Here is a 24,570-nt window from a genome sequence, read left to right as displayed (position 1 = left end):
TATTTGGGGAGCAAAATAACTGATGATGGTCGAAGTAGAGAGGATATAAAATGTAGACTGGCAATGGCAAGGAAAGTGTTTCTGAAGAAGAGAAATTTGTTAACATCAAATATAGATTTAAGTGTCACGTTTCTCAAAGTATTTGTATGGAGTGTAGCCATGTATTGAAGTGAAACATGGATGATAAATAGTTTGGACAAGAAGAGAATAGAAGCTTTTGAAATGTGGCGCTACAGAAGAATGCTGAAAATTAGATCGGTAGATCATATAACTAATGAGGAGGTATTGAATAGGATTGGGGAGAAGAGAAGTTTGTGGCACAACTTGACTAGAAGAAGGGATCGGTTGGTAGGACATGTTCTGAGGTATCAAGGCATCACCAATTTAGCTTTGGAGGGCAGCGTGGAGGGTAAAAATCATAGAGGGAGACCAAGAGATGAATACACTAAGCAGATTCAGAAGGATGTAGGTTGCAGTAGGTACTGGGAGATGATGAAGCTTGCACAGGATACAGTAGCATGGAGAGCTGCATCAAACCAGTCTCAGGACTGAAGACCACAACAACAACAACAACAACAACACTTTAGATACCACATTGCTTCTTATTGATATGATGATACCACTATTAAAAAGAAAAGACTTAGCATCAACTCTACAATTGGTTTCCACAGTGTAACTAGATATGGCTTTAGTGGATGTAGTACACTCGTGCCTTCATCCAATTTTTCAACTGTCTTATCCAGCCATTTACAAGGGGACCTAGGACAAGTAATAAAAAGTAGAAAAAATCCAAAACCAACAGAGAACTGAAAAATAGTTCTTTTGATTTGTAGTCTGACACTTATCCTGAGAGCCACATCCTAATAAAATGTGCCAAGATATTACACATTAACACAAACTACAGTAGTCCTATAAATTCTCGTTGTTGTTCTTCTTCTTCCTCCTCCTCCTCCTGGCTCTACAGCCCTCGACAGGCCCTGGCCTACTCTAGGATATCGTTCTATTTGTCCCTGTCCAGTGTCTTGTGTCTCCATCCTTTGACATCAATAATATTTAGGTCATCTCGTACGTCATCCAAGTATCGAAGTCTAATTCTTCATCCCACTGAATTTTGTAGCAGTGCTATTTTTGTTGGGTTCACATGTTCCAGACAAGTATATGGCTGACCCATTTCATGTGGTGTTTTAATTGATTTTATGGTTTCAAGATCTTTATATAATCTGTATAGTTCAAAATTATATTGCCTACGCCACACTCCATTCTCATTAGTTGCCCCATAGACTTCCCTTCAAAATGTCTTATTAGTTCTTAACAATGCTGAGTCACTGTCTATGGTTCCTGAGCCATATGTTAATACTGGATGTGTTAAGTTTTATGCATCTGACATTTTGTTCTCCTGGACAGATTTCTGGACTTAAGTTGTGGAGCCAGCCAATAATAGCATGTATTAGTTAAGTAGATTTATTTTTATTTTATTTATTTATTTATTTATTTATTGTTCCGTGGGACCACATTTAGGAGAAGTCTCCATGGTCATGGAACGAGTCTATACATGAAATTATAACACGATTGTAGAAACAGAATGAAATGAAATATAAGAAACATATTCAGACGACAAGTCGTTAGTTTAAATAAAGAAAATCAAGAATGTAACACTGGAATTTGCTTAATTTTTTAGCTCTTCCAGGAGCTCCTCGACAGAATAGAAGGAGTGAGCCATGAGGAAACTCTTCAGTTTAGACTTAAAAGTGTTTGGGCTACTGCTAAGGTTTTTGAGTTCTTGTGGTAGGTTATTGAAAATGGATGCAGCAGAATACTGCACTCCTTTCTGCACAAGAGTCAAGGAAGTGCATTCCACATGCAGATTTGATTTCTGCCTAGTATTAACTGAGTGAAAGCTGCTAACTCTTGGGAATAAGCTAATATTGCTAACAACAAACGACATTAAAGAAAATACATACTGTGAGGGCAATGTCAAAATTCCCAGACTATTGAATAGGGGTCGACAAGAGGTTTTCGAACTTACACCATACATAGCTCGAACAGCCCGTTTTTGAGCCAAAAATACCCTTTTTGAATCAGAAGAATTACCCCAAAAAATAATACCATATGACATAAGCGTATGAAAATATGCGAAGTATACTACTTTTCGTGTTGAAATGTCACTTATTTCAGATACTGTTCTAATGGTAAATAAAGCGGCATTTAGTTTCTGAACAAGATCCTGAACATGGGCTTTCCACAACAGCTTACTATCTATCCGTACGCCTAGGAACTTGAACTGTTCCGTCTCGCTTATAACATGCCCATTCTGTCTGATTAAAATGTCAGTTCTTGTTGAATTGTGAGTTAGAAACTGTAAAAACTGAGTCTTACTGTGATTTAGCATCAAATTATTTTCCACAAGCCACGAACTTATATCATGAACTACATTATTTGATAATGTATCAATATTACACACAAGATCCTTCACTACCAAGGTGGTGTCATCAGCAAACAGAAATATTTTTGAATCACCTGTAATACTAGAAGGCATATCATTTATATAAATAAGAAACAGCAGTGGCCCCAGCACCGACCCTTGGGGAACGCCCCATTTAACAGTGCCCCATTGGGACTGAACATCATTACCACTCTCAATATTGCGGAGGATTACCTTCTGCTTTCTGTTCTTAAAGTAGGAGGCGAACCAATCGTAAGCTACTCCCCTTACTCCATAATGGTCCAACTTCTGCAGTAATATTTTGTGGTCAACACAGTCAAAAGCCTTCGTTAAATCAAAGAAAACACCTAACGTTCGCAACCTTTTATTTAATCCGTCCAAAACCTCACAGAGAAAAGAGACTATAGCATTTTCAGTTGTTAAGCCATTTCTAAAACCAAACTGTACATTTGACAGCAAATTATGTGAATTTAAATGCTGCAGTAACCTTGTATATACAACCTTCTCGATAACTTTAGCAAACACCGATGGCATAGAAATAGGTCTATAATTGTCAACATTATCCCTGTCTCCCTTTTTATAAAGTGGCTTCACTACCGAGTACTTTAATCGCTCAGGAAACCGACCACTCCTAAAGGAAAAGTTACAGATATGGCTAAGTACTGAGCTAACATACGTGGAACAATACTTCAGTATTCTGCTAGATACCCCATCATATCCATGTGAGTTCTTGGTCTTTAGTGATTTAATTATTAACTCAATCTCCCTCTTGTCAGTATCATGGAGGAGCATTTCAGGTAACAGTCTCGGAACACTTTTTTCTAAGAGCGCTATATGATTCCCTGTTGGGACTAGGTTTCTATTTAGTTCACCTGCTATATTCAGAAAGTGATTATTAAGTACTGTACATATATGCGACTTATCAGTAACACGGAAATCCCCACTACGCACTGATTCTATATTCTCGACCTGTCTCTGCAGACCAGCCACTTCCTTTACGACTGACCATATGGTTTTAATTTTATCCTGAGACTTAGCTATTCTATCTGCATACCACATACTTTTTGCCTTCCTAATAACTTTTTTAAGCACCTTACAATACTGTTTGTAATGGGCTGCTGCATTTAGATTGTGACTGTTTCTAACGTTTTGATATAATTGCCACTTTGTTCTACAAGATATTCTTATCCCTTTAGTCAGCCACCCAGGCTGCCTGTTTGTGCTAGTACCCTGTTTTGAACGTTCTAACAGAAAGCAACTTTCAAAGAGCACGAGAAAAGTCTTGAGGAAAGCATTATAATTATCGTCTACTGTATCAGCACTATAAACATCTTGCCACTCTTGTTCCTTGATAAGGTTTACAAAAGTCTGTACAGCAACTGGATCAGCTTTCCTAAAAAGTTGGTAACTATATTTAGCATGTGTTGCAGCACAAAAATCTTTTCGACTTAAAATTTGTGCATCATGATCTGAAAGGCCATTCACCTTTTTGCTAACAGAATGCCCTTCTAATAATGACGAATGAACAAAAATATTGTCTATGGTTGTTCTACTGTTCCCTTGCACTCTCGTTGGAAAGAATACGGTTTGCATAAGATTATATGAATTAAGGAGGTCTACCAGCATCCTTTTCCTTGCACAATCACTTATACAATTAATATTGAAGTCACCACATATAACTAACTTTTTGTATTTCCTATAAAGTGAACCAAGAACCTCCTCTAGCTTTAGCAAAAATGTTGTGAAATCGGAGTCTGGGGATCTATAAATAACAACAGTAAGAAGTTTAGCTCCACTAAATTTAACCACACCTGCACAACATTCAAACACCTTTTCAGTGCAGTACTTTGAAACATCAATTGACTCAAATGGGATACCGTTTTTCACATACATGGCTACTCCCCCACACCGCAAAGAGCTCCTAGAAAAGCTGCCTGCCAGCCAACCTGTATCCTGGTAAAGGAAGCCTCTGAATTATCTCCTTATTTAAGAAGTGTTCAGATATACCAATAATTTCAGAGTCAACATCTATAAGCAGTTCACTAACTTTATCTCTAATACCTTGTATATTTTGATGAAATATAGTAATTCCCTCATTAATCAGATACCCAAGCTTTGTAGAAAGTGGTTTCTTTGTTAGAGAGACTTCCCTTAAGCAGGAATACCTATCAGCTGACTTCAATCTAAAAAAGGTACAGCTCTAACACCCACAACTACCGGAATTTTCCCATGAGTGATCCCACCACCCCCACCTATGCTGTCACCTATAAGTTTTGCCAACCTCCCCTTCCCATACCTGTTGAGGTGTAGGCCATGTCTAGTGAAACCCGTCCTGCCGATAGACTCCACCAACACCACTGAAATGTGACTCATGCCTTCTGTCATCAGCGCACCCCCAAGTCTCATGTTATTACGCCTGACGGCTGTATTAAGATGAGGCCGATCGTGACGCTGGAACAGTTCCACGAAATGCACATTCGTGTTGCCAGTCTGAGTGGCTATCTTGTCCAGGTCACCATCTATGTCATACTCCCCATCCCTATCAATACTATTACCAGCCCCACCCACAATCACTACCTGATCCTCTTTAGTAAAATCCCTACATAACCCCCCTATGTTAAAAGTCACCTGAGCCAATCCTGCATTAGGCTTCACAATGCTGGTGACCTGGTACTCACTCCCCAAAACTTCCTGCAACTGCTGGCCTACACCTCTACCATGAGTACTACCTAACAGCAGAACCTTCTTCTTTCTCTTAGACTTTGCAACTGTCCTAGCCACCGTAACTGCTGAGGTCTGCTGCATACTTCCTACATCTACAGCTACTAGAGATTCCTCTCCACTACACTCTGACAGTTGGTCATATCTATTACAAACACCAATAGTAAAACTATCTGAAAATCTCCTTCTCCTATCAGATCTCTTGCCAACAGCCAGCTCCCATTCCCCAACCCCCTTCTCCCTCCTCATCCTATCTAGCTCCTCCTGTGCGTTTTTCAACTGCACCTGAAGGGCACAGATCTTACGCTCCTGCTCCTCTATCAACTTACTCTTGCTACATAACCTGCAGTTCCAGGAGAGGATCTCACCAGAATGCCCACTGGCTTCCCCACTGCATTCCCCCCAGTGACAATACTTCGAACAAGTCTCACACCGCAATCCACTGCTCACGAACCTACGGCAAAGCCCACACTTCTCACTCATGGTAAAATTTTAATTATTGAAACAAGAAAACAACTTTATCTAAGTTCCGCTACTACAATAAGAAGATGTTAAAAACTGACTACAATAATCACAAACTTGCTCTAACAAGGGAAGTAACTACTATTATTGACAGTATTAATCAACAACAAATGAGAATATAACAAAATACTAACACAGAAAGAAAATCAAACGTCTAATGACAGTAACGAAACTGAAAGTAGTTCGCAAAAATTTCTTCTGAAGTTATTTCACCAGAAAACACCAAGAACACCGGTTGAAGACTACTAAAGTTCCTAAATAAACTACTATACACAAACAATTAATTAGTACTTAGCTTTCGATACGCTGTTACAGCTGCAACTGGTCAGCGCGGAATGTAAACACAGGTAAGAGGTTAAGTTGCTCAATACGAAACACTCACAAATATCAGGCCACAACACAAGAAATGCAGAGGTGAATGAAGAAACCACTAATAAGTCACTTATATAGTAAATATTATCACAAAAACAGTTAAAATATATATCTGAAACCTAAAAATAGATGAAAACTAAGAGAGCGATCTCACACACAGTCACGCGCTTATGACGTCACCTAATAATAGATGTGTTGCTTTATTGTACTTCCTTTTTGTAAAACACTTTATATTAATTCAAAATAGCTGTTGCACTTGTGTGATTAAATGATGATGGGATTTCCATGGTACAAAAGTTCTCCTTCCAGATCTCTTAGCAGAGACTACTCAGGACTTCATCATCAGGAGAAACAAAACTGGCATTCTACGGATCGGAGCATGAAATGTCAGATGCCTTAATTGGGTAAGTAGGTTAGAAAATTTAAAATGGGAAATGGATAGGTTAAAGTTGGATGTAGTGGGATTAATTAAATTTGGTGGCAGGAGGTACACAACTTCTGGCCAGATGAATACAGGATTATAAATACAATATCAATTTGGGGTAATGCAGGAGTAGGTTTAATAATGAGTAAGAAAATATGAACGTAAGTAAGCTACTATGAACATTATATTGAATGCATTATCATAGTCAAGACAGACACAAAGCCCACACCCAAAAAGTAGTACAAGTTTATATGCCAACTACACTCCTGGAAATTGAAATAAGAACACCGTGTATTCATTGTCCCAGGAAGGGGAAACTTTATTGACACATTCCTGGGGTCAGATACATCACATGATCACACTGATAGAACCACAGGCACATAGACACAGGCAACAGAGCATGCACAATGTCGGCACTAGTACAGTGTATATCCACCTTTCGCAGCAATGCAGGCTGCTATTCTCCCATGGAGACGATCGTAGAGATGCTGGATGTAGTTCTGTGGAACGGCTTGCCATGCCATTTCCACCTGGCGCCTCAGTTGGACCAGCGTTCGTGCTGGACATGCAGAACGCGTGAGACGACGCTTCATCCAGTTCCAAACATGCTCAATGGGGGACAGATCCGGAGATCTTGCTGGCCAGGGTAGTTGACTTACACCTTCTAGAGCACGTTGGGTGGCACGGGATACATGCGGACGTGCATTGTCCTGTTGGAACAGCAAGTTCCCTTGCCGGTCTAGAAATGGTAGAACGATGGGTTCGATGACGGTTTGGATGTACCGTGCACTATTCAGTGTCTCCTCGACGATCACCAGTGGTGTACGGCCAGTGTAGGAGATCGCTCCCCACACCGTGATGCCGGGTGTTGGCCCTGTGTGCCTCGGTCGTATGCAGTCCTGATTGTGGCGCTCACCTGCACGGCGCCAAACACGCATACGACCATCATTGGCACCAAGGCAGAAGCGACTCTCATCGCTGAAGACGACATGTCTCCATTCACGCCTGTCGCGACACCACTGGAGGCGGGCTGCACGATGTTGGGGCGTGAGCGGAAGACGGCCTAACGGTGTGCGGGACCGTAGCCCAGCTTCATGGAGACGGTTGCGAATGGTCCTCGCCGATACCCCCGAATGGTCCTAGCCGATACCCCAGGAGCAACAGTGTCCCTAATTTGCTGGGAAGTGGCGGTGCGGTCCCCTACGGCACTGCGTAGGATCCTACGGTCTTGGCGTGCATCCGTGCGTCGCTGCGGTCCGGTCCCAGGTCGACGGGCACGTGCACCTTCCGCCGACCACTGGCGACAACATCGATGTACTGTGGAGACCTCACGCCCCACGTGTTGAGCAATTCGGCGGTACGTCCACCCGGCCTCCCGCATGCCCACTATACGCCCTCGCTCAAAGTCCGTCAACTGCACATACGGTTCACGTCCACGCTGTCGCGGCATGCTACCAGTGTTAAAGACTGCGATGGAGCTCCGTATGCCACGGCAAACTGGCTGACACTGACGGCGGCGGTGCACAAATGCTGCGCAGCTAGCGCCATTCGACGGCCAACACCGCGGTTCCTGGTGTGTCCGCTGTGCCGTGCGTGTGATCATTGCTTGTACAGCCCTCTCGCAGTGTCCGGAGCAAGTATGGTGGGTCTGACACACCGGTGTCAATGTGTTCTTTTTTCCATTTCCAGGAGTGTATTTCCACAGATGATGAGAGCAACTGAAGTTATGTATGATGAGCTAATGGATATTATTCATGTAATTAAGGGAGATGAAAATTTAATTGTGCTGGGGGACGAATTCAATAGTTGGAAAATGAAGAGCAAAACAAGTACAGCATTTGTTGCCTAGCTGTACGTCAATCATATAGCAATTACGAGCAACATGGGATTCATGCTTTCATCTTGGGATATGCAAAAGTATCACATTTCATCAACTTGAAGCGTCAACTTTGTTTTGCAATTTCTTGGGACGTAATTGATGTATTGTGATGCAAAAAACACCATTCTTTTCTTGATTTTTCATGTTATTGATTGTGTAACAAATAATATGAGGTGCCCATTTAAAAAAAAGTTTGTGCTGAAAATAATGTTTGCTTAAGTATTAGAATGTCTCTCAGTACTTACTTTCATGAACTCCTGCTCTAAATTCACACACGTGAAAGCCGTTCTTCAATATCTATTATTTTCCCACAGATATTTGCGCTAAAACATTTAAGCGAATATACCAGATGGCATTTCAGTAGGTATGAGTGTTGAAATGCAATGTTGTGTCAAAATTTCAAAGCATTTGTGAAGATCTTTTGGAGATTTGAGATTTTGAAGAAACAAAAATCTATGTTTGTACTTATATAGAAACTGTAAATCTTCCTAATTGCAAATCTCTCAAGTTTCTAACTGAGAGCTTTGAAATTTTGACACAATGTTGCAATGGGATGTGTGTGTGTGTTTTTCTTTAGAAAAAAATCTCAAAAATTCGCAGTTCTTTTTAAGAAATAGGTACCAAAACACTGCTGTATTAGAATGCAACATTGTCAAAATTTCAAAGAAATCAATTAAGAACTTTCAGAGCTACACGATTTTGGAATATAAACATTCACCCTTTTATTTGTATAGCTGAACTGTAGTTTAAAAGTGAAGAAATTGCACAAAAGGCAGGAAATAAGGATATGGGACCTGATATGTTGAAATAATGAGAGGCTGTTGAGGGTTTCAGAAGGAATAAGGATTTAAATGCATAATTCACTACGGGAAACACAGATGCCAACTACAGCAACTACAGGAAAATCAAAGAGGTTTTTCGAGAAAACAGGAGCAGCTGTATGAATATAAAGAGCTCAGATGGAGAACCTGTCCTAAGCAAAGAAGGGAAAACAGAAAGGTGGCAGGAGTATACAGACGGTCCACACAAGGGAGATGAACTTGAAGGTAATATTATTGAAACATAAGAGGATGTAGATGAGATGGGAGATATGATACTGCATGAAGAACTTGACAGTGCACTGGAAGACTTAAGTCAAAACGATGCCCTCGAGTAGCCACTCACCCTACTGTGAGGGCGGATCCACCGTGTCGGGTGCACTAGGAAGTGCCTCAGAAACAGAGCCCATAGGCTAAACAAGTGATCAGAACTACCGATAGCCTTGGGAGATCCAGCCATGACAAAACTCTTCCATCTGGTGAACAAGACGAGATAAGTGAAAAGCCTTCAGACTTCAATAAGGATGTAATAATTTCAATCCCAAAGAAAGAAGGTGCTGACATGTAAATATTACTGAACTATCAATTTAATAAGTCATGGTTGCAAAACACTGACACATATTATTTACGGAAGAATGGAAAAACTGGTAGAAGCTGACCAAGGGGAAGATCAGTTTGGATTCTGGAGAAATGCAGGAACATGCAAGGTAAAACTGACCCTACAATTTCCCTAGAAGATACGTTAAGGAACAACAAATCTACATTTCCAGTATTTGTAGACTTAGAAAGTTTTTGATGGTGTTGACTGAAATATTCTCCTTGAAATTCTGAAGGTAGCAGGAGTAAAATGTAGGTCTCAAAAGGCTACTTACAACTTGTACAGAAACCAGATGGAAGTTATGAGTAACAGGGTGTGAAAGGGAAGCATTGGTTGAAAAGGGAATGAGACAGGGTTGTAGGCTAACCCTAACATTATTCAATTTGTACAATGAGCAAGTAATAGTAAAGGAAACCAAAGAAAAATTTGGAGTAGGAATTAAAGTTCATGGAGAAGAAATAAAATCCTTGAGGTTATCCCACGACAATGTAATTCTATCGGAAACAGCCAAGGACATGGAAGAGCAGTTAAATGGAATGGATAATGTCTTGAAATGAGGGTATAAGATGAACATCAGCATAAGCAAAACAAGGGTAATGGAATGTAGTCAAATCAGGTGATACTGAGGCATTTAGATTAGGAAACTAGACACTAAAAGTAGTAAAGGAATTTTACTATTTGTGTAGCAAAATAACTGATGATGACCAAAGAAGAGAGGGCATCAAATGTAGACTGGCAGTGGCAAGAAAAGAGTTTCTGAAGGTATTTGTCTTGTGTGTAGCTATGTATGGAAGTGAAAGTTGGACAATAAACACATTAGACAAGGACAGAACAGAGGCATTTGGAATGTGGTACCACAGAAGAATGCTGAAGATCAGATGGGTAGATCACAAAACTAATGAGGATTTAATAAATATAAATAGAGAGAAAAGAAATTCATGGCACAACTTGACCAGAAGAAGGGATAGGTTGATAGGAAACATTCAGAGACATCAAAAGGGATCACCAATTTAATGTGGGGGGAAGTGTGGGGAGTAAGGAGGATACAAGATGACATACATAAAATTTCTAGCTGGTGTGATGAATAGCAGCTAGCTCTACATGTAGAAAAATATAAGTTAATGTGGAAAAGCAGGAAAAACAAACCTTTAATGTTAGGATACAGCTTGACACAGTCATGTTGATTAAATATCTAAATATAAAGTTTCAGAACATTATGAAATGGAACAAGCATGGGTGGACGAGGAAGGCAAATGGTCGATTTCAGTTTATTGAGAGGATTCTTGTAAGTGCGGATCATCTGTAAAAAAGACTGCATACAGCACACTACTGCAACCTACAGTGCTGCTTGTGTATTTCAGATACACTCCAGGTTGGATTAAAGCAAAACGAAGCAATTGAGAGACAGACTGCTAGATTTGTTACTGATAGGTTTGAAAAACGTTGAAGTATTACGGAGATGCTTCAGGAACTCCAAAAAGTATCCCTAGAGGGAAGGTGATGTTCTTTTTGAGGAATAGTATTGAGAAAATTTAGAGAACCAGCATCTGAAGCTGACTGCAGAATGATACTACTGCCACCAGGATCTATTTTGCCTAACAACCATGAAGATAAGATCTGAGAAATTAGGGCTCTTCTGGGGGTATATAGCCAGTCATTTTCCCTCACACTATTTGTGGGTGGAACAGGAAAGGAAATGATGGTACATGGTACCCTGTGCCATGCAGCATACAGTGGCTTGCGACGTATGTATGCACATGTAGACATAGATATAAAAATCATTGAGGGAACAAAGAAATGAATAGTAAGCAGATTCAGAAGGCTACAGGCTGCTATAGTTATTCAGACATGAAGAGGCTTATACAGGAGAGAGTAGTGTGGACAACTGCATCAAACCAGTCTTCAGACAGAGTTTATCACCGACAGAAGAGATATACTGACCTCAAAATGTCAGTGCCTGCATTTTGTAGGAAGACACCATGTAGCTTGACAGTATATGGGTTAATTCGTGTCACAAGTTGACTAAGGGTTGGATGGACCACAAAGCTGATGGTACAAAAAAAATAATGATAGGAAACGTTGGCAGGATAATCATCCTTCAAGTTAGCTTGGCTCATGGATTCATTCCAAACCATTTACTGCCATTTTGTTCCAGAAACTAAACAATCATGAATAAAATAATGACACAGTTTCCACAGAATGACTTTTTAAATCTTTTGTTCCAAGATATTCTCCAGAATTCAACAATAGTAACAGACAATGCAACCATACCATGTGGCTGTTAGATGAAGCTCTGACAATGTAATAGTGGAAAAGTGCACCCCCATCACTCCTATGTTTACTGCTCCCCACCCCCACCCCCACTCCCACCCCCTGCACCTGCCCACCATAAGTATATATTTCATGGCAGAAAACTGAACCATGTACAAGTAACGCAGAGGTAATACAATTTGTAGTGCTGGTACAAGCTAAAATGCACACACTATCAGGTCAACGAAGAGGTTAGCATAATTAGACTTACTTTATGCTAATTCAATTCAACTCACATGGCAAGAAACAATACGAAGTTTATTCTCAGCGATGCAAAAATTCTGACAAAAGAAGCTATAGTGAACGTCACCCCGAAGACTGGTCTCAAGTCATGAACCATACCAAGAAGGCAGATAATAAAATATGGATCCATGAAGGATTTCTGGAAGAGGAGATCAAAGAGCTGTCAGCTCTAGCATCAGTTGTGAGGATGAGGACAAGGACAGCCGTAGTTCTTCCCTTAGAGTTGCACCAATTTCTCCATAACTGTGAGTACTCATAAAATATCTATTGACATGACTTGTTTGGTATTGTCATTTGTTTATTACTCAATGGTCCACAGCAACTCTCTGGGCTACCACACCTTTCCACAGGTATCACAAACTGCCACTGCTACTGCCTCCATAGGCAGCTGTAGATAAAACCAGTCCGCTCTCCACGCCGCAATCATGGGACACCCAAGGCAGCACCCAAGGGACTCACCACAGCATGCCACAAAGGCTTGGTGATTCCCATTGGATGCTCATCTCAGGACTAAGCCACCAGAGAGCTCTACCCAGCGAGCAAATCCGCCGTGCATGTTACTCGCACCAGCACCTACCTAGCAGTACCATTACCAGGCTGAATTACGGCAGTCTACTTATACTGACGTTGCAATCCGCTCAAGCACTTCTTCACTGGCAGCGTACCACCTACCTAATATCTCTGCATACATACCTACTCATGCTGCTGTTATGGATTACTGTGTAGATTTTGTCCTCGGAATTGTACATTAAACCTTTGAAAATTTGTAGTGTACTTTTTGCTGTGGTCTATACCTGTTGACTGTTGTGCAGTTCTTATAATTATGTTGCATGTCACAAATAAGTGGCAGCAATAGTGGCTGAACCTAATGCTATGCTGTTTCACCATGGACCCAGCTCAGCTTCAGCCAACACCACATTTGTCCATAGAGGTTATGTTTCAACAATTCTCGTAGCACCAATTGGGATGACAGGAGTGTCAGGAGGCTCTCTTGACCAAATTAGTATCAAATAAGATGGCAATGCATTCACCACAATTCCTATCATATGATGAAACAACTGAAGATTGGGATATATATGAGAAGTGGCTCCAACAGCATTTTGCTGCATTCATGGTTACAGAGCCCAAAATGTAAAATCTCTCTCTCTGTCTTGGATTCAGCCCCAAATGTACAGCGATGCTTTACAAGCTTGCCCTTCTAACTGAACCAGCCCAACATGAATTTGATGAAATATGTGCTCTCTTAAATATGTATTTTCACCAGCACTGTCATGTATCATCGAGTGAAATTCAACAATGTCGGAAACAGTCCAACCAATCATACCGCTTTGACTGAAGGCCTTGCAACTTTATAACCCCACCTTGACGTGGTACTGAACTTGGCTCAAATGTTCGAAATTTCCTAGGCAGCAAGCTGACATGCAGTCTTGGGTAGAGGTGGTTACAGTCAATTCTAAAACGGGAAAATTAAACAGCTTAGTCGATGAGGCAGAAGTAGCTGCAATCAAACATCAACATTGCTGTGCTACGCATCAGACTCGCAAACAGTGGACAAAGATCAACTCCTCGATTAGTGCACACTTTTGTCTTGCCCAGACTATTTCCCTAAGCACCACTGGAAAGACTGCTCACACTGATGGGCACACTGAGACAAATGCAATAAGACAGACATCTTGCTTCTGTACGTAAAGCTTCCTTATTTTGGAGATTCCCTCAGCAGGAAGTAATGGACGTTATTGTAGTCACAACCATTTCTCAACACAAAATTGTACAACCAAATAAACTGTTCATTCAGCTCGCAATTTTCCACAGAGAGATCCAACAACAGGGTGATAATGGAGCATCAAATTCCTTTTTGAATTTTCATACTCATCTACTGCTAGGCTCATATACATTAAAACCATTGCTGCCTAACGAGTTATAATAAGCAGCACATTTCGATCAAAGGTCAATTTATGATTGAAGTGGCTAAGAAGAACATTGTATAGCAATGCACCTTTCTTGTTATATTCAGCACAATAAAGGAAAATCTTTTTGGCTTAGACACCATTTCCACTTTTGAGTTCACCATCGATCGTTACGTGTACCTCACCTCTGACCCAGTACCTTTTAAGAAGCAAGAAGACATTTGTAATGAATGCCTGACTTGCAGAGCTCCTCCTCATCCCAATAATAAGGAAGGTTTGTGGTAATCCACTGGGCTAACATCTTTTGATGCGCATTGCAAACCGTCATTGCCACTGTCTCTACTGCCAGCTGCAGTTACATCCAGTGTGCTCTCCACCCTCGCAAACATACGATGGCCAACACAAGCGGCTAAGAGACTTAGTGTGGTATACCACAAAGGCTCGCTGATTCTTCAGGATGTTCATCACAGGGTTCAATTGCCAAAGAGCAGCATTCCTGTTGTGCCCGCCACAATCTGCCACACATTATGCCTGTGCCAGTGCAAATCTAGTATCACCATTGCCAAGCGGAACTATGGCTGTCTACTTCTACCAATGTCAAGAGCTGCTCAAACACATCTTTGCTCAAGTGTCTTTGTATACGAATTTACTCATGCTGCTGCTCTGGATTACTCCATCAGTTTTGCTCTTGGGGACTGTTTATTATGCCTGTGAAAGTTTTTACCATACTTTATGCTGTGAAATATACCCATTCACTACCATGTCATACTTTTATTCTGTAATGTGTCACCACATAGAGCTCTGCTGATGGATATTTAACAGCTGTGTACCAACAGTAGGTGTGGTGTGTGCTGGCAACAAACACTCCCTTTCACCTGCACCATGCTGAACTGTCAAAAGTTGCAAGTTATTTAAACCGCACTACAGCTGCCAATGCAATAACCAAAAGTTACTGAGAGTACTTTTGTCAAACAATGGGAAATCCAGGATGGGATGTAACAATATTATGAGAAAGAAAGTTGCTACTTACCATATAGCAGAGATGCTGAGTCACAGAAAGGTACAACAAAAAGACTTTCACAATGACACACACACAAATGCAACTCACACACATGGAAATGCAGTCTCAGGCAACTGAAACCGCACTGCAAGTAGCAGCACCAATGCATGATGGAAGCGGTGACTGGATGGGGTTAAGGAGGATGTCGGAGTGGGGAGGGGGAGAGCTCCACCACTGTTGTTTTGAACTGCAACGATTACCTGGCATAAGGACTCAGTCAGCTATCAGATACTTCCACTTACAAACCTTGCCATAGTGACCCCATTCCAGTAAACCAGCAGAACCTCCCCAGAGTCTATCTCTTTACTCACCCCTACCACTCCCCACACTCCTGCCTTCTAAATGCTTCCTAAAGTCCATAAACCTAACCATCCAGGACACCCCATTGTGGCCGGTTGCTGTGCCCCCACTGAGAGAATCTCTGCTCTCATAGACCAATATCTTCAACCTATTACCCGGAATCTAGCCTCCTAAAATAAAATATACCAACCATTTCCTCCACCGACTCTCCACCGTTCCTGTCCTTTTACCACACGGTGCCCTGCTTGTCACTACTTACGCCACCTCCCTGAACACTAACATTCCTAATGCCCATGGCCTTACCGCTATTGAACACTATCTTTCCCAATGCCCGACCGATTCCAAACCAACAACCTCCTTCCTAGTCTCCATGACCAACTGTATCCTCACTCACAATTACTTCTCCCTTGAAGGCACTACCTACAAACAAATCTGGTGTACGGCTATGGGCACCCCCATTGCACCATCCTATGCCATCCTATTCATGGTCGATCTAGAGGAATCCTTCCTAAAAACCCAGAATCCTAAACCTCTCACCTGGTTCAGATTCACTGATGGCATCTTTGCTATCTGGATTGAAGGTAAGGACACCATATCCACATTCTTCCATTTGCTTCATCTGGTCCTACTCAACCCAACAAGCCACCTACTTAGATGTTGATCTCGACCTTGAAGATGGCTACATCTGTATCTCCGTCCACATCAAACCTACTAACCACCAGCAATACCTCCTCTTCGACAGCTGCTACCTGCTCCATACCAAGAAGTCCCTTCCATACAACCTAGCCACCCATGGTCGTCACATCTGCAGTGATGAGCAGTCCCTCTCGAAATATACCAAGGGTCTCACTGAAGCCTTCACTGAGCAGTCCCTCCCGAAATATACTGAGGGTCTCACTGAAGCTTTCACCGACCATAATTATCCTCCCAACCTTGTACAAAAACAAATCTCCCATGCCTTATCTTTCCAATCTCCCACCACCTCCCAAAGTCCAACCATTTGGTGACAGAGGAGCATTCCCCTCGTAACTCAGTACCACCCAGGACTGGAGCAACTGAATTACATTCTCCACCAGGGTTTCGATTACCTCTCGTCGTGCCCTGAAATGAGAAGTGTCCTGCCCACTATCCTTCCCACCCCTCGTACAGTGGTATTCCACAGTCCACTGAACTTACACAATATACTCATCCATCCTTACACAACCCCTGCTTCCAATCACTTATCTCAGGGCTTATACCCCTGTAATAGACCTGGATGCAAGAACTATCCCATACATACTCACACCACCACTTTCTCCAGTCCAGTCACAGTTTTGCATCACATTATTTTTACCTCCTTTTCATTTCATGCTTTACTTGTGTCACTTTATTTCTTGCTAAACACAAACATATCTGTATTTCTAACTACATTATTTCAGCTTAAATAAATACCTCCCCACAATCAGTTCAACACAAACTCTTTTTGTCCACAATGGTCATTAAATTATCTAACAAGTCAGAACATTGTTTTGTGTATCCTACATCTTGGCTTTTCCTTTCTTTTGCTCCTTTCTTTTTCAATATCATTTAGTGTATACTCATTTGAAGCTGGCTCCAGAAGACATAGAAAACATCCCCATCAAATTTTCCATATACATGTCTCTCAACTCTGTCTTATCATATCAAATATGTCTATGTTTGTGCAGTTACAAAGGCAGTCAACATATATTTATGAAAAGGAGGCGTCATTTGATCACTGAATCAAATATTTTAAGGTCACCATAACAATATAATGAAAAGGATAGTTACTACTCACCACATAGTGGAGATGCCGAGTTGTAGAAAGGCACAACAAAAAGATTGTCAGAAAGTTAGCTTTCGGCCAACAAGACCTTTGTCAAAAATAGACAACTTATGCACACGCACATACTCACCCAAATCCAAATTCACATGACCACAGTCTCTGGCACCTGAAGTATGGCTCCAGCTGCCAGAGACTGTGGTCATGTGTGTGCGAGTTGCATTTGTGTGAGTGTGTGTGTATGTTGTCTATTTTTGACAAAGGCCTTGTCGACTGAAAGCTAACTTTTCAATACTCCTTTAGTTGTGCCTTTCTGTGACTCAGCATCTCCGTTATGTGGTGACTACCAATTATCCTTTTCATTATATTGTTACATTCCACCCTGGATTTTCCATTGTTTAAGATCAGCATAGTTCAACAAGACAGTAATTCTTAAGATTACTTACATCAGTGCCTTTAATGACACCTTGCATTTGCCTTTTCTTGAGTGCAAGCATTTTTGCCAGTGCCTTTGCATGATCTTGCGCAACACCACGTTCATGGCGGTCACATAGCTCACGATGAGATATCAGTACATCAAGCAGTAGGTTCAACTTCTCACAGACTTCTTCCTCTTCCCTGACAGCCTGCCGCAGAGCTTTGCTTGATAGTAGTCCAAACTCTCTGTGAGGGAGGAAAAAAAAAAAACATTTAGTTAACAAGAATAAGAAGTTGAAAGAATGGAATAGGTATGAAATACTTCTTACCGTATGAAGTGAGGACACATGCTGGGTAGATGGGAAAATGGATTACAGTGAATCTACATTTATCTAAAAATAAAAATCTTTCCTTTGTACGGTGTGCACAACATCAAATTGTGTGTTAGACAGCAATTTGAACCTTGCAGTGCATTAAAAATTGCAGCATCCAAGTGCACCTCTTGGATCATTTCAAAGCCTCATTGTGTTCATCGAATTTGGAATGTGTAATGACAGTGAATTCCTCATAATTTCACAATTTTTTTCTTAATGTAAATACATTAATTGACTTTTTCAATCTTAACCTATGAGTTTAACAGTATGAGTAATATCAGGTAGCTGAATATGACTAACTGTAGCACATGGAAAAAAATAGAGAGTTTAAGATAATATAATCTCAGTTATAAAATACTCTCAGTGGCCAAGTTTCTTCAAATTTTCTATGAATTCTACCCAAAAGGCTCACCTTGATGAACTGAGGGGTCTTAAACATTGAAGTATTCACAGCAGACTTCTCAATTTTAAATGACTCTAAAGATCAAGATGTTCATAATATTTTAAGCCTGCTCAAATTGGAAGCAGAACAAACACATCTTGAAGAAATGTGCATCTGAGTAAACAGGAAATTAAGGTGAAGCTGCTGTGTCTTTCAATAAGCTGTCTCACTTTATTAAGCTAAGAATTCTACCTGCTTACAAAACTGTTTAAAGAACACTGTCACATGCAGATTAAAACTGAATACCTCATAAGCAACAAGACTCGCAACAACTCTACCAAAAATTTCAGAGACAACCTCTGAATCGCACTACAGCAGTTGATAGACAAAATCATTCATACAAGGCTATTTAATTAGTATCAACTGAGAAAACATATTCTGTGAAATCATTCAGAAGACGACATGCGAAAACAACTTAGAACTGCATTCATTAGTTAATAATCAACAGATCCAACAATGACAGTATTAACACAGACTAGGTCCTGTGGATGGAATCCAGTTGTTGAAAAAAGTTAGTATTCTACAGAATACCAGGAACAATTCAAAAGCAAAAGTTCACAATTTTGGTAATAGTGTTATAGCCTAAATTAAAGCACACACACACACACACAAACCCTGTATTATAATCCGAATTTAAGCTCAGAAATCTAAATACTTAAGCTCTATATGGAACTGTCCTTATCAGATATAGGTGTTATAGACTTAACCTGTAGTCACATGATGGAATTACTGACAGAAGTGATTACAAAACACATGAAGTCAGCTAGAAAATGAACAACACTGAAGTTCTACTGTAAATACTTAGGCCAAGCACTTATAAAAAAAGGATTGTATGTTAAGGTTTATTATAAGAAAAAGTTAATGTTCAGATTTCAATCTTTGGTATGAGATTTATAGAAAAAAAAAAACCAACTTACAATTGTCTTCTAATGCTTACTCTCAAGGAAAAAATGCTATGCTTTGCATTCATTTAATTCCTGTAATATTGCATAGGTGACTGACATAGATGCCAAAAGATGAATGACTGATATAGATCAGCAAGACTCAAAGACAACTGGTATGAATGAGCTCAACTTTACCCCAGGATCCAGTTAGATCTCTGAATGATTATAGAATGTTATTACCTGTACTGTACCTATTTGGAAGCAGGATGGAATTAAAACAATCTGTATTTAATATAACAGTGTAACAGCCATCAGCATATACAATCAATTATTATTTATATTATTGTAAGATATGCACTATGCCGATGTCTAGTAAGACAATATTAATGGTGACTTTAAATGTTGCAAATGTTAATAATTTATAATTAATAATTGTAGAAGAGAAGAAAGTTGCAAGAAACACAACTTATCTTGAAACACAGTACGTTGACCGAAGTAAAGCTCTAAATGTGGTTTCACAGAAAGTAATGAAATGTACTGGACATGTAAATGTAGCAGCACTTCATTACAAAATTAATCCATATTTTTTATCACTCAACAAATACAAAAACTTCAGGATGAATGTCACTCTACAGTGAAGTGCGCACCAATTTTGGAACTCCCTGATGGTTTAAAACTGAGGGCCGAGCTGGGACTCAAACATCTGCCTTTCATGGGCATGTGTTCAACCATCTTAGTTATCCTCTTCTTCTACCTTCCAAACTTCAAATCAGCAACTCCATTGCCACTGAGTGAAAATACATTCCACAAGCAATAATCTATGCTGTGGCTAAGCCATTTCTCTGCAATATCTACTCCTGTATGGTATGCAGAAGAACTTCTGTTAGTTTGGAAGATAGAAAAAGAGGTGGTGGTGGAAGTAAGGTAGTGAGGGTGGTTCACAAATTGTTCTTTGGATACCTTATGTGGTAATGCACTTGTCTGTTGAAGTCAAAGGTCTCAGTCGAGTCTCATTATTCTGGTGCTCATTACTAATCTGTAAGAAAGTTTCAACACAAAACTTCTTGCAAAAATAATTTGCGCAAAGAGCACACTGTTCTATAAGTTCAACAGGTTACAGAAAGTGTAAACTTGGCTCACTGAATATGTAAATTTACAGGCACCTGTACACCATATTTAAAGAGGACTTTGAAATTTCTCCACTGGTTGTTACACAGCACAGCACAACAGTGTTGTATATTTTATGTAAGTACCTATTGGGAATACTAATATTTCGTCCAGTTATACACCATAATGTAGTTGAAATATGCTAAGTGGATTAGTGAGAGAGAGAGAGAGAGAGAGAGAGAGATTTAATGGAACATAACTAATTTTCTAAAGAAACTCAATTAATACGTATGCATTTAAATGGCACAGAAAAGCATAGCTAAGAATATCTGTGGCAGAGGTGTTTAAGAACCTGATCTGAGACAACCAGTCATCTTACTACCCCGGCAATGATAAAAATTGCAAATAAAATTTAAAAATGGCAAAATAATGCTTCTTGACATGCTATCTGGAGAAAACGGGACAGTACCCAAGGTCATACTGTGTATTGTGAACCAACACACACGGACCTATAGTTACAGGTTGCCAGCTGTCACCATCTTTCTCAACAAAGTGGTGTGCTTAGGATGTTGGTCCACAGAGCATGAATCATAGTGGATTCAGCCAGCCTTACCCAATGCCACTTCTATACATTTTTCCTACAAAATGTATATTCTGAATAGGAGATATGCCTCGCCCAACATATTCAGTGCATGTGAGGAGCTAGAAGAAAGTGAACAATTAGGATTGTTCATCTTTCCATAAACTGACTAACTTCGAAAATAGGCAGAATACTGGAGTTAAATGCTCTTTCCATCCACCATCAGAACTGAAGAGATTTGTTAAGGACAATCATGATTTCCAAGAAGGGTCATTTATAATATTCCCTGTAGCTTTGGGAAGCCATACATTGAATACACTTGTCACAATGTGGACGACATGTGTCGAACATCGACAATGCATGTCTGGATCAAGCAGAAAAATCTTCCATGCCCAGGCACTGTCGCATTACAGAGCAAAATATAATTTACAAAGGTATTAAAATTCTCTGGTCAACATCTTTGTACTGAGACATTATAATTAAAGCAGCAATTGAAATTTGCTGCTCAACAAATCTGGTGGACAGAGATACAGGTTTACAACTTAGCACAGCATAGGATGCAGCACTGGCTATATTAAAGTCACAGTAACCACAAAGGGGAAACTACAGGTCACTCAGGGTGTAATGCTTTGGTTGTTACTTAAATATTCAGACAAGAGTGATCAGGATGGTCATAGCACCAGGGCAGGTGCATATTCCAACAGCCTTTGCATGTTCACAGAAATATTTGTGTTCTTCATTTGCCAAGTTGTGTGTGGTCCACCTCTCTACAGACCACGATTGGTTCACATTGGCAACTGAATTTGCCACCTTCACACTACCATATCATTTTAGACCAGTATAAATAGGAGGCCTTAGTCTTAACTTGTAGCTTGTTGCATCTGAAGATGTCAGTCAGTTATGGTGATAACATTTTGTGGGGAATTTCACAATGATAGCCAATGTTTTTCTGAGCAACCATTTCTACAATATTAATGATAATGAAACTGTTGAGCTATTTTATGAGGAAATCAATACATGACATGCAACATGAGCCAATAGTAACTCCAAAATGATTTAAAATACTAAAATGTCACAACAAATCATCTGCTATTTTCTCCACAACTGAGCTAACGGCGAGAGTGATGACAGAGGAACTTCTCGCCAAAGCAGCTGTTATAAAGAAAACAAAGTTGTTCTACTAACATATATATGTAACAGATTAGCTGCATTACAGCGAGTGAGTGTAGCAGTATTATAATGTGCAACAATAAGTGTGGTGTCTGAAAACATAGGTGCCTTAGTGTGAGGCCTACCCAATGAGGACAAAAGCTGAAGCAAGTGGCATTAATCAGTAGTCAGTGAACTCAGACTTCGTATCATCAGCTGAAGCAGCTTTAAACTACACATCATTCTCAGTCAATAACTGGATGCATGAATTACGTGATGCCCAGTACATCTAGCACCAATCATCAACTCATGAAAAAGTATGGTGACAAAAGGGTTTAGAATTCATATCTTACACAAAATGCAAAATTCTACAAGAAGTGTAACAAAGCATGGAGGAATGTAGTCATAACTTGTACGTTAATAGTAGTTATAGTAAAAATGAATAAATGTAAGGGACACACTTCTCTACTAAGAAATTGTGCGAAGTGCATTTACATATAAACAACATTTGGAATACTTCATTTGAAAGTTGACTTCATAAATCAATAGAACAATATGTACTGGGTAGGAATATCAATAAATGTTTATTGACTTTTTTCTTGTTTTATTAAAAAGAGCTTTTTGTCACATAACTTAAGGGAGTTCACAAAGCTTGTAAGGTATGTAAGTTCATACAGCCTTACATGAAACAAAAAGTTCAAAGCGCTCTCTCTCTCTCTCTCTCTCTCTCTCTCTCTCTCTCTCTCTCACACACACACACACACACACACACACACACACACACACACACACACACACACCACTTATAGGAAAGGAACGGCCTTCCGATAGCTGCCAAAGTGCAACAGCAGGGATAAATCTAAGGGGTCATTTTATACAGTTTACAACAAATTTTAAAAAAATATATAACTAAGTTTCATGTCTAGTTTGTCACTCATTCTGTTTGCTTTCCAAAATCACAAAGGAAAAAGAGTCAATCGCAAGAAGTGAAAGTTTGCTCCAAATTCCTCGATCACAAACTGTGCAGGACATAGTTTTATAAAGGAAGAAACAAAACGCAAGAGGAGATGGTAGTCAAAATGACACATCGTTAAAAATTTTGAGTCACAAGAGACATTCTATCCAATAACAGAATACATGATGCAGCACAGTAACTGTTTATAGGTTGTTCTGAATAATATCGTTCCACTACATGCCAAAAGCTGTTCAGCCTCAAGGGCCCTACTTCTTAGTACCTTTCATCACATCTGAAACTACTTCATTGTGCTAGCAAGACTATTTTCTGACCACAATTAATGCCTGGAGTTGCCATTACAGTGTGTAATTATGTATTCTACAAAAAAAATTGTGTCACTCACTTAGAAATGACATGGAAGCCCTTTTTCATATCTGCCCACACAGGATTACCCCCAGTGGCCCAAGATGAAGATCCATGAGGCTCTCCTGCCAATGCTGTAAGTTGTGAGCCAAGTTCGGCCATGTCTGCTGCATACCTGCAAGACATTTACCTGCATCTATAAGAATATATCACAATTACGTTTCTCAGTGTAATTTTACCCTTATCAAATATGTAATTTCATTTATGGAGATCAGGCAAAGAAAGTTTTTAAATGTTTAACATTAAATTTTGCACTAAAACAACCACAGGGAATACATGCATTAAAATGGCCCTTTTCTATAAAAAACTGTCATGTTTTAGAATTTTTAAAAGCAACTTGAACGTTCGAAGATTTGCACTGTCTTAGTCACAGTGAGATTACATACTGCTGAAATCCACAGGTGTCTTTCACATTATTTTTATAATCTTAACTGTGTGCTTTTGTGTGTTCAGCCACGTTGTCAACTTCATTTTTCTGCACAGTAATTCTATGACCAACCCAGTTTTCTTCAGGTGCAGCGAGTTGTTACACATACCCATGGCTCAGATTCTAACCAGACAGGCTGGAGCCCACAAAGTGAATACACACAACACAGCTCGAAACAATAAAAGGTATCGAAGAAAGAAAAAATTGAATCAACTAATCAGCAGAACACTCAAAAACTTATGGTTAATAAACTGTGCTGAGGAAATCTGAGATATTATAATCTTTTAGAAACTGAGGGCAGGAGATAGGCATAGAATAGTCATGAAAAGCATAAATTAAAAATTGTCAGTATAGAGAGAGGTAGTGACAAAGGGTTTTGGAATCCTTTTCTGTTCCAAAATACTGGCTGTGGGAAAGAGTGCGATGGGAGGGGTT

General features: G+C 40.0%; 1 protein-coding gene across 2 annotated transcripts in view; it reads right to left on the bottom strand.

Moving 5' to 3' along the window:
* LOC126236358 (sorting nexin-8-like) overlaps positions 1 to 24,570 on the bottom strand; it is a 156,593-nt gene that overhangs the window by 22,373 nt on the left and 109,650 nt on the right. For both annotated transcript variants that reach the window (XM_049945590.1, XM_049945589.1), the window contains exons 8-9: positions 23,689 to 23,823; positions 17,824 to 18,040 (exon numbers count right to left, since the gene is read on the bottom strand). In XM_049945590.1, the coding sequence (XP_049801547.1) occupies positions 17,824 to 18,040; positions 23,689 to 23,823 (352 nt within the window). The remainder of the gene's footprint in view (positions 1 to 17,823; positions 18,041 to 23,688; positions 23,824 to 24,570) is intronic.

This window comes from Schistocerca nitens, chromosome 2, assembly GCF_023898315.1.
Source record: "Schistocerca nitens isolate TAMUIC-IGC-003100 chromosome 2, iqSchNite1.1, whole genome shotgun sequence".
NCBI lineage: Eukaryota > Metazoa > Arthropoda > Insecta > Orthoptera > Acrididae > Schistocerca > Schistocerca nitens.
Note: the sequence above shows the minus strand (reverse complement) of the source record. Positions and strands in the feature narration are given on the sequence as shown.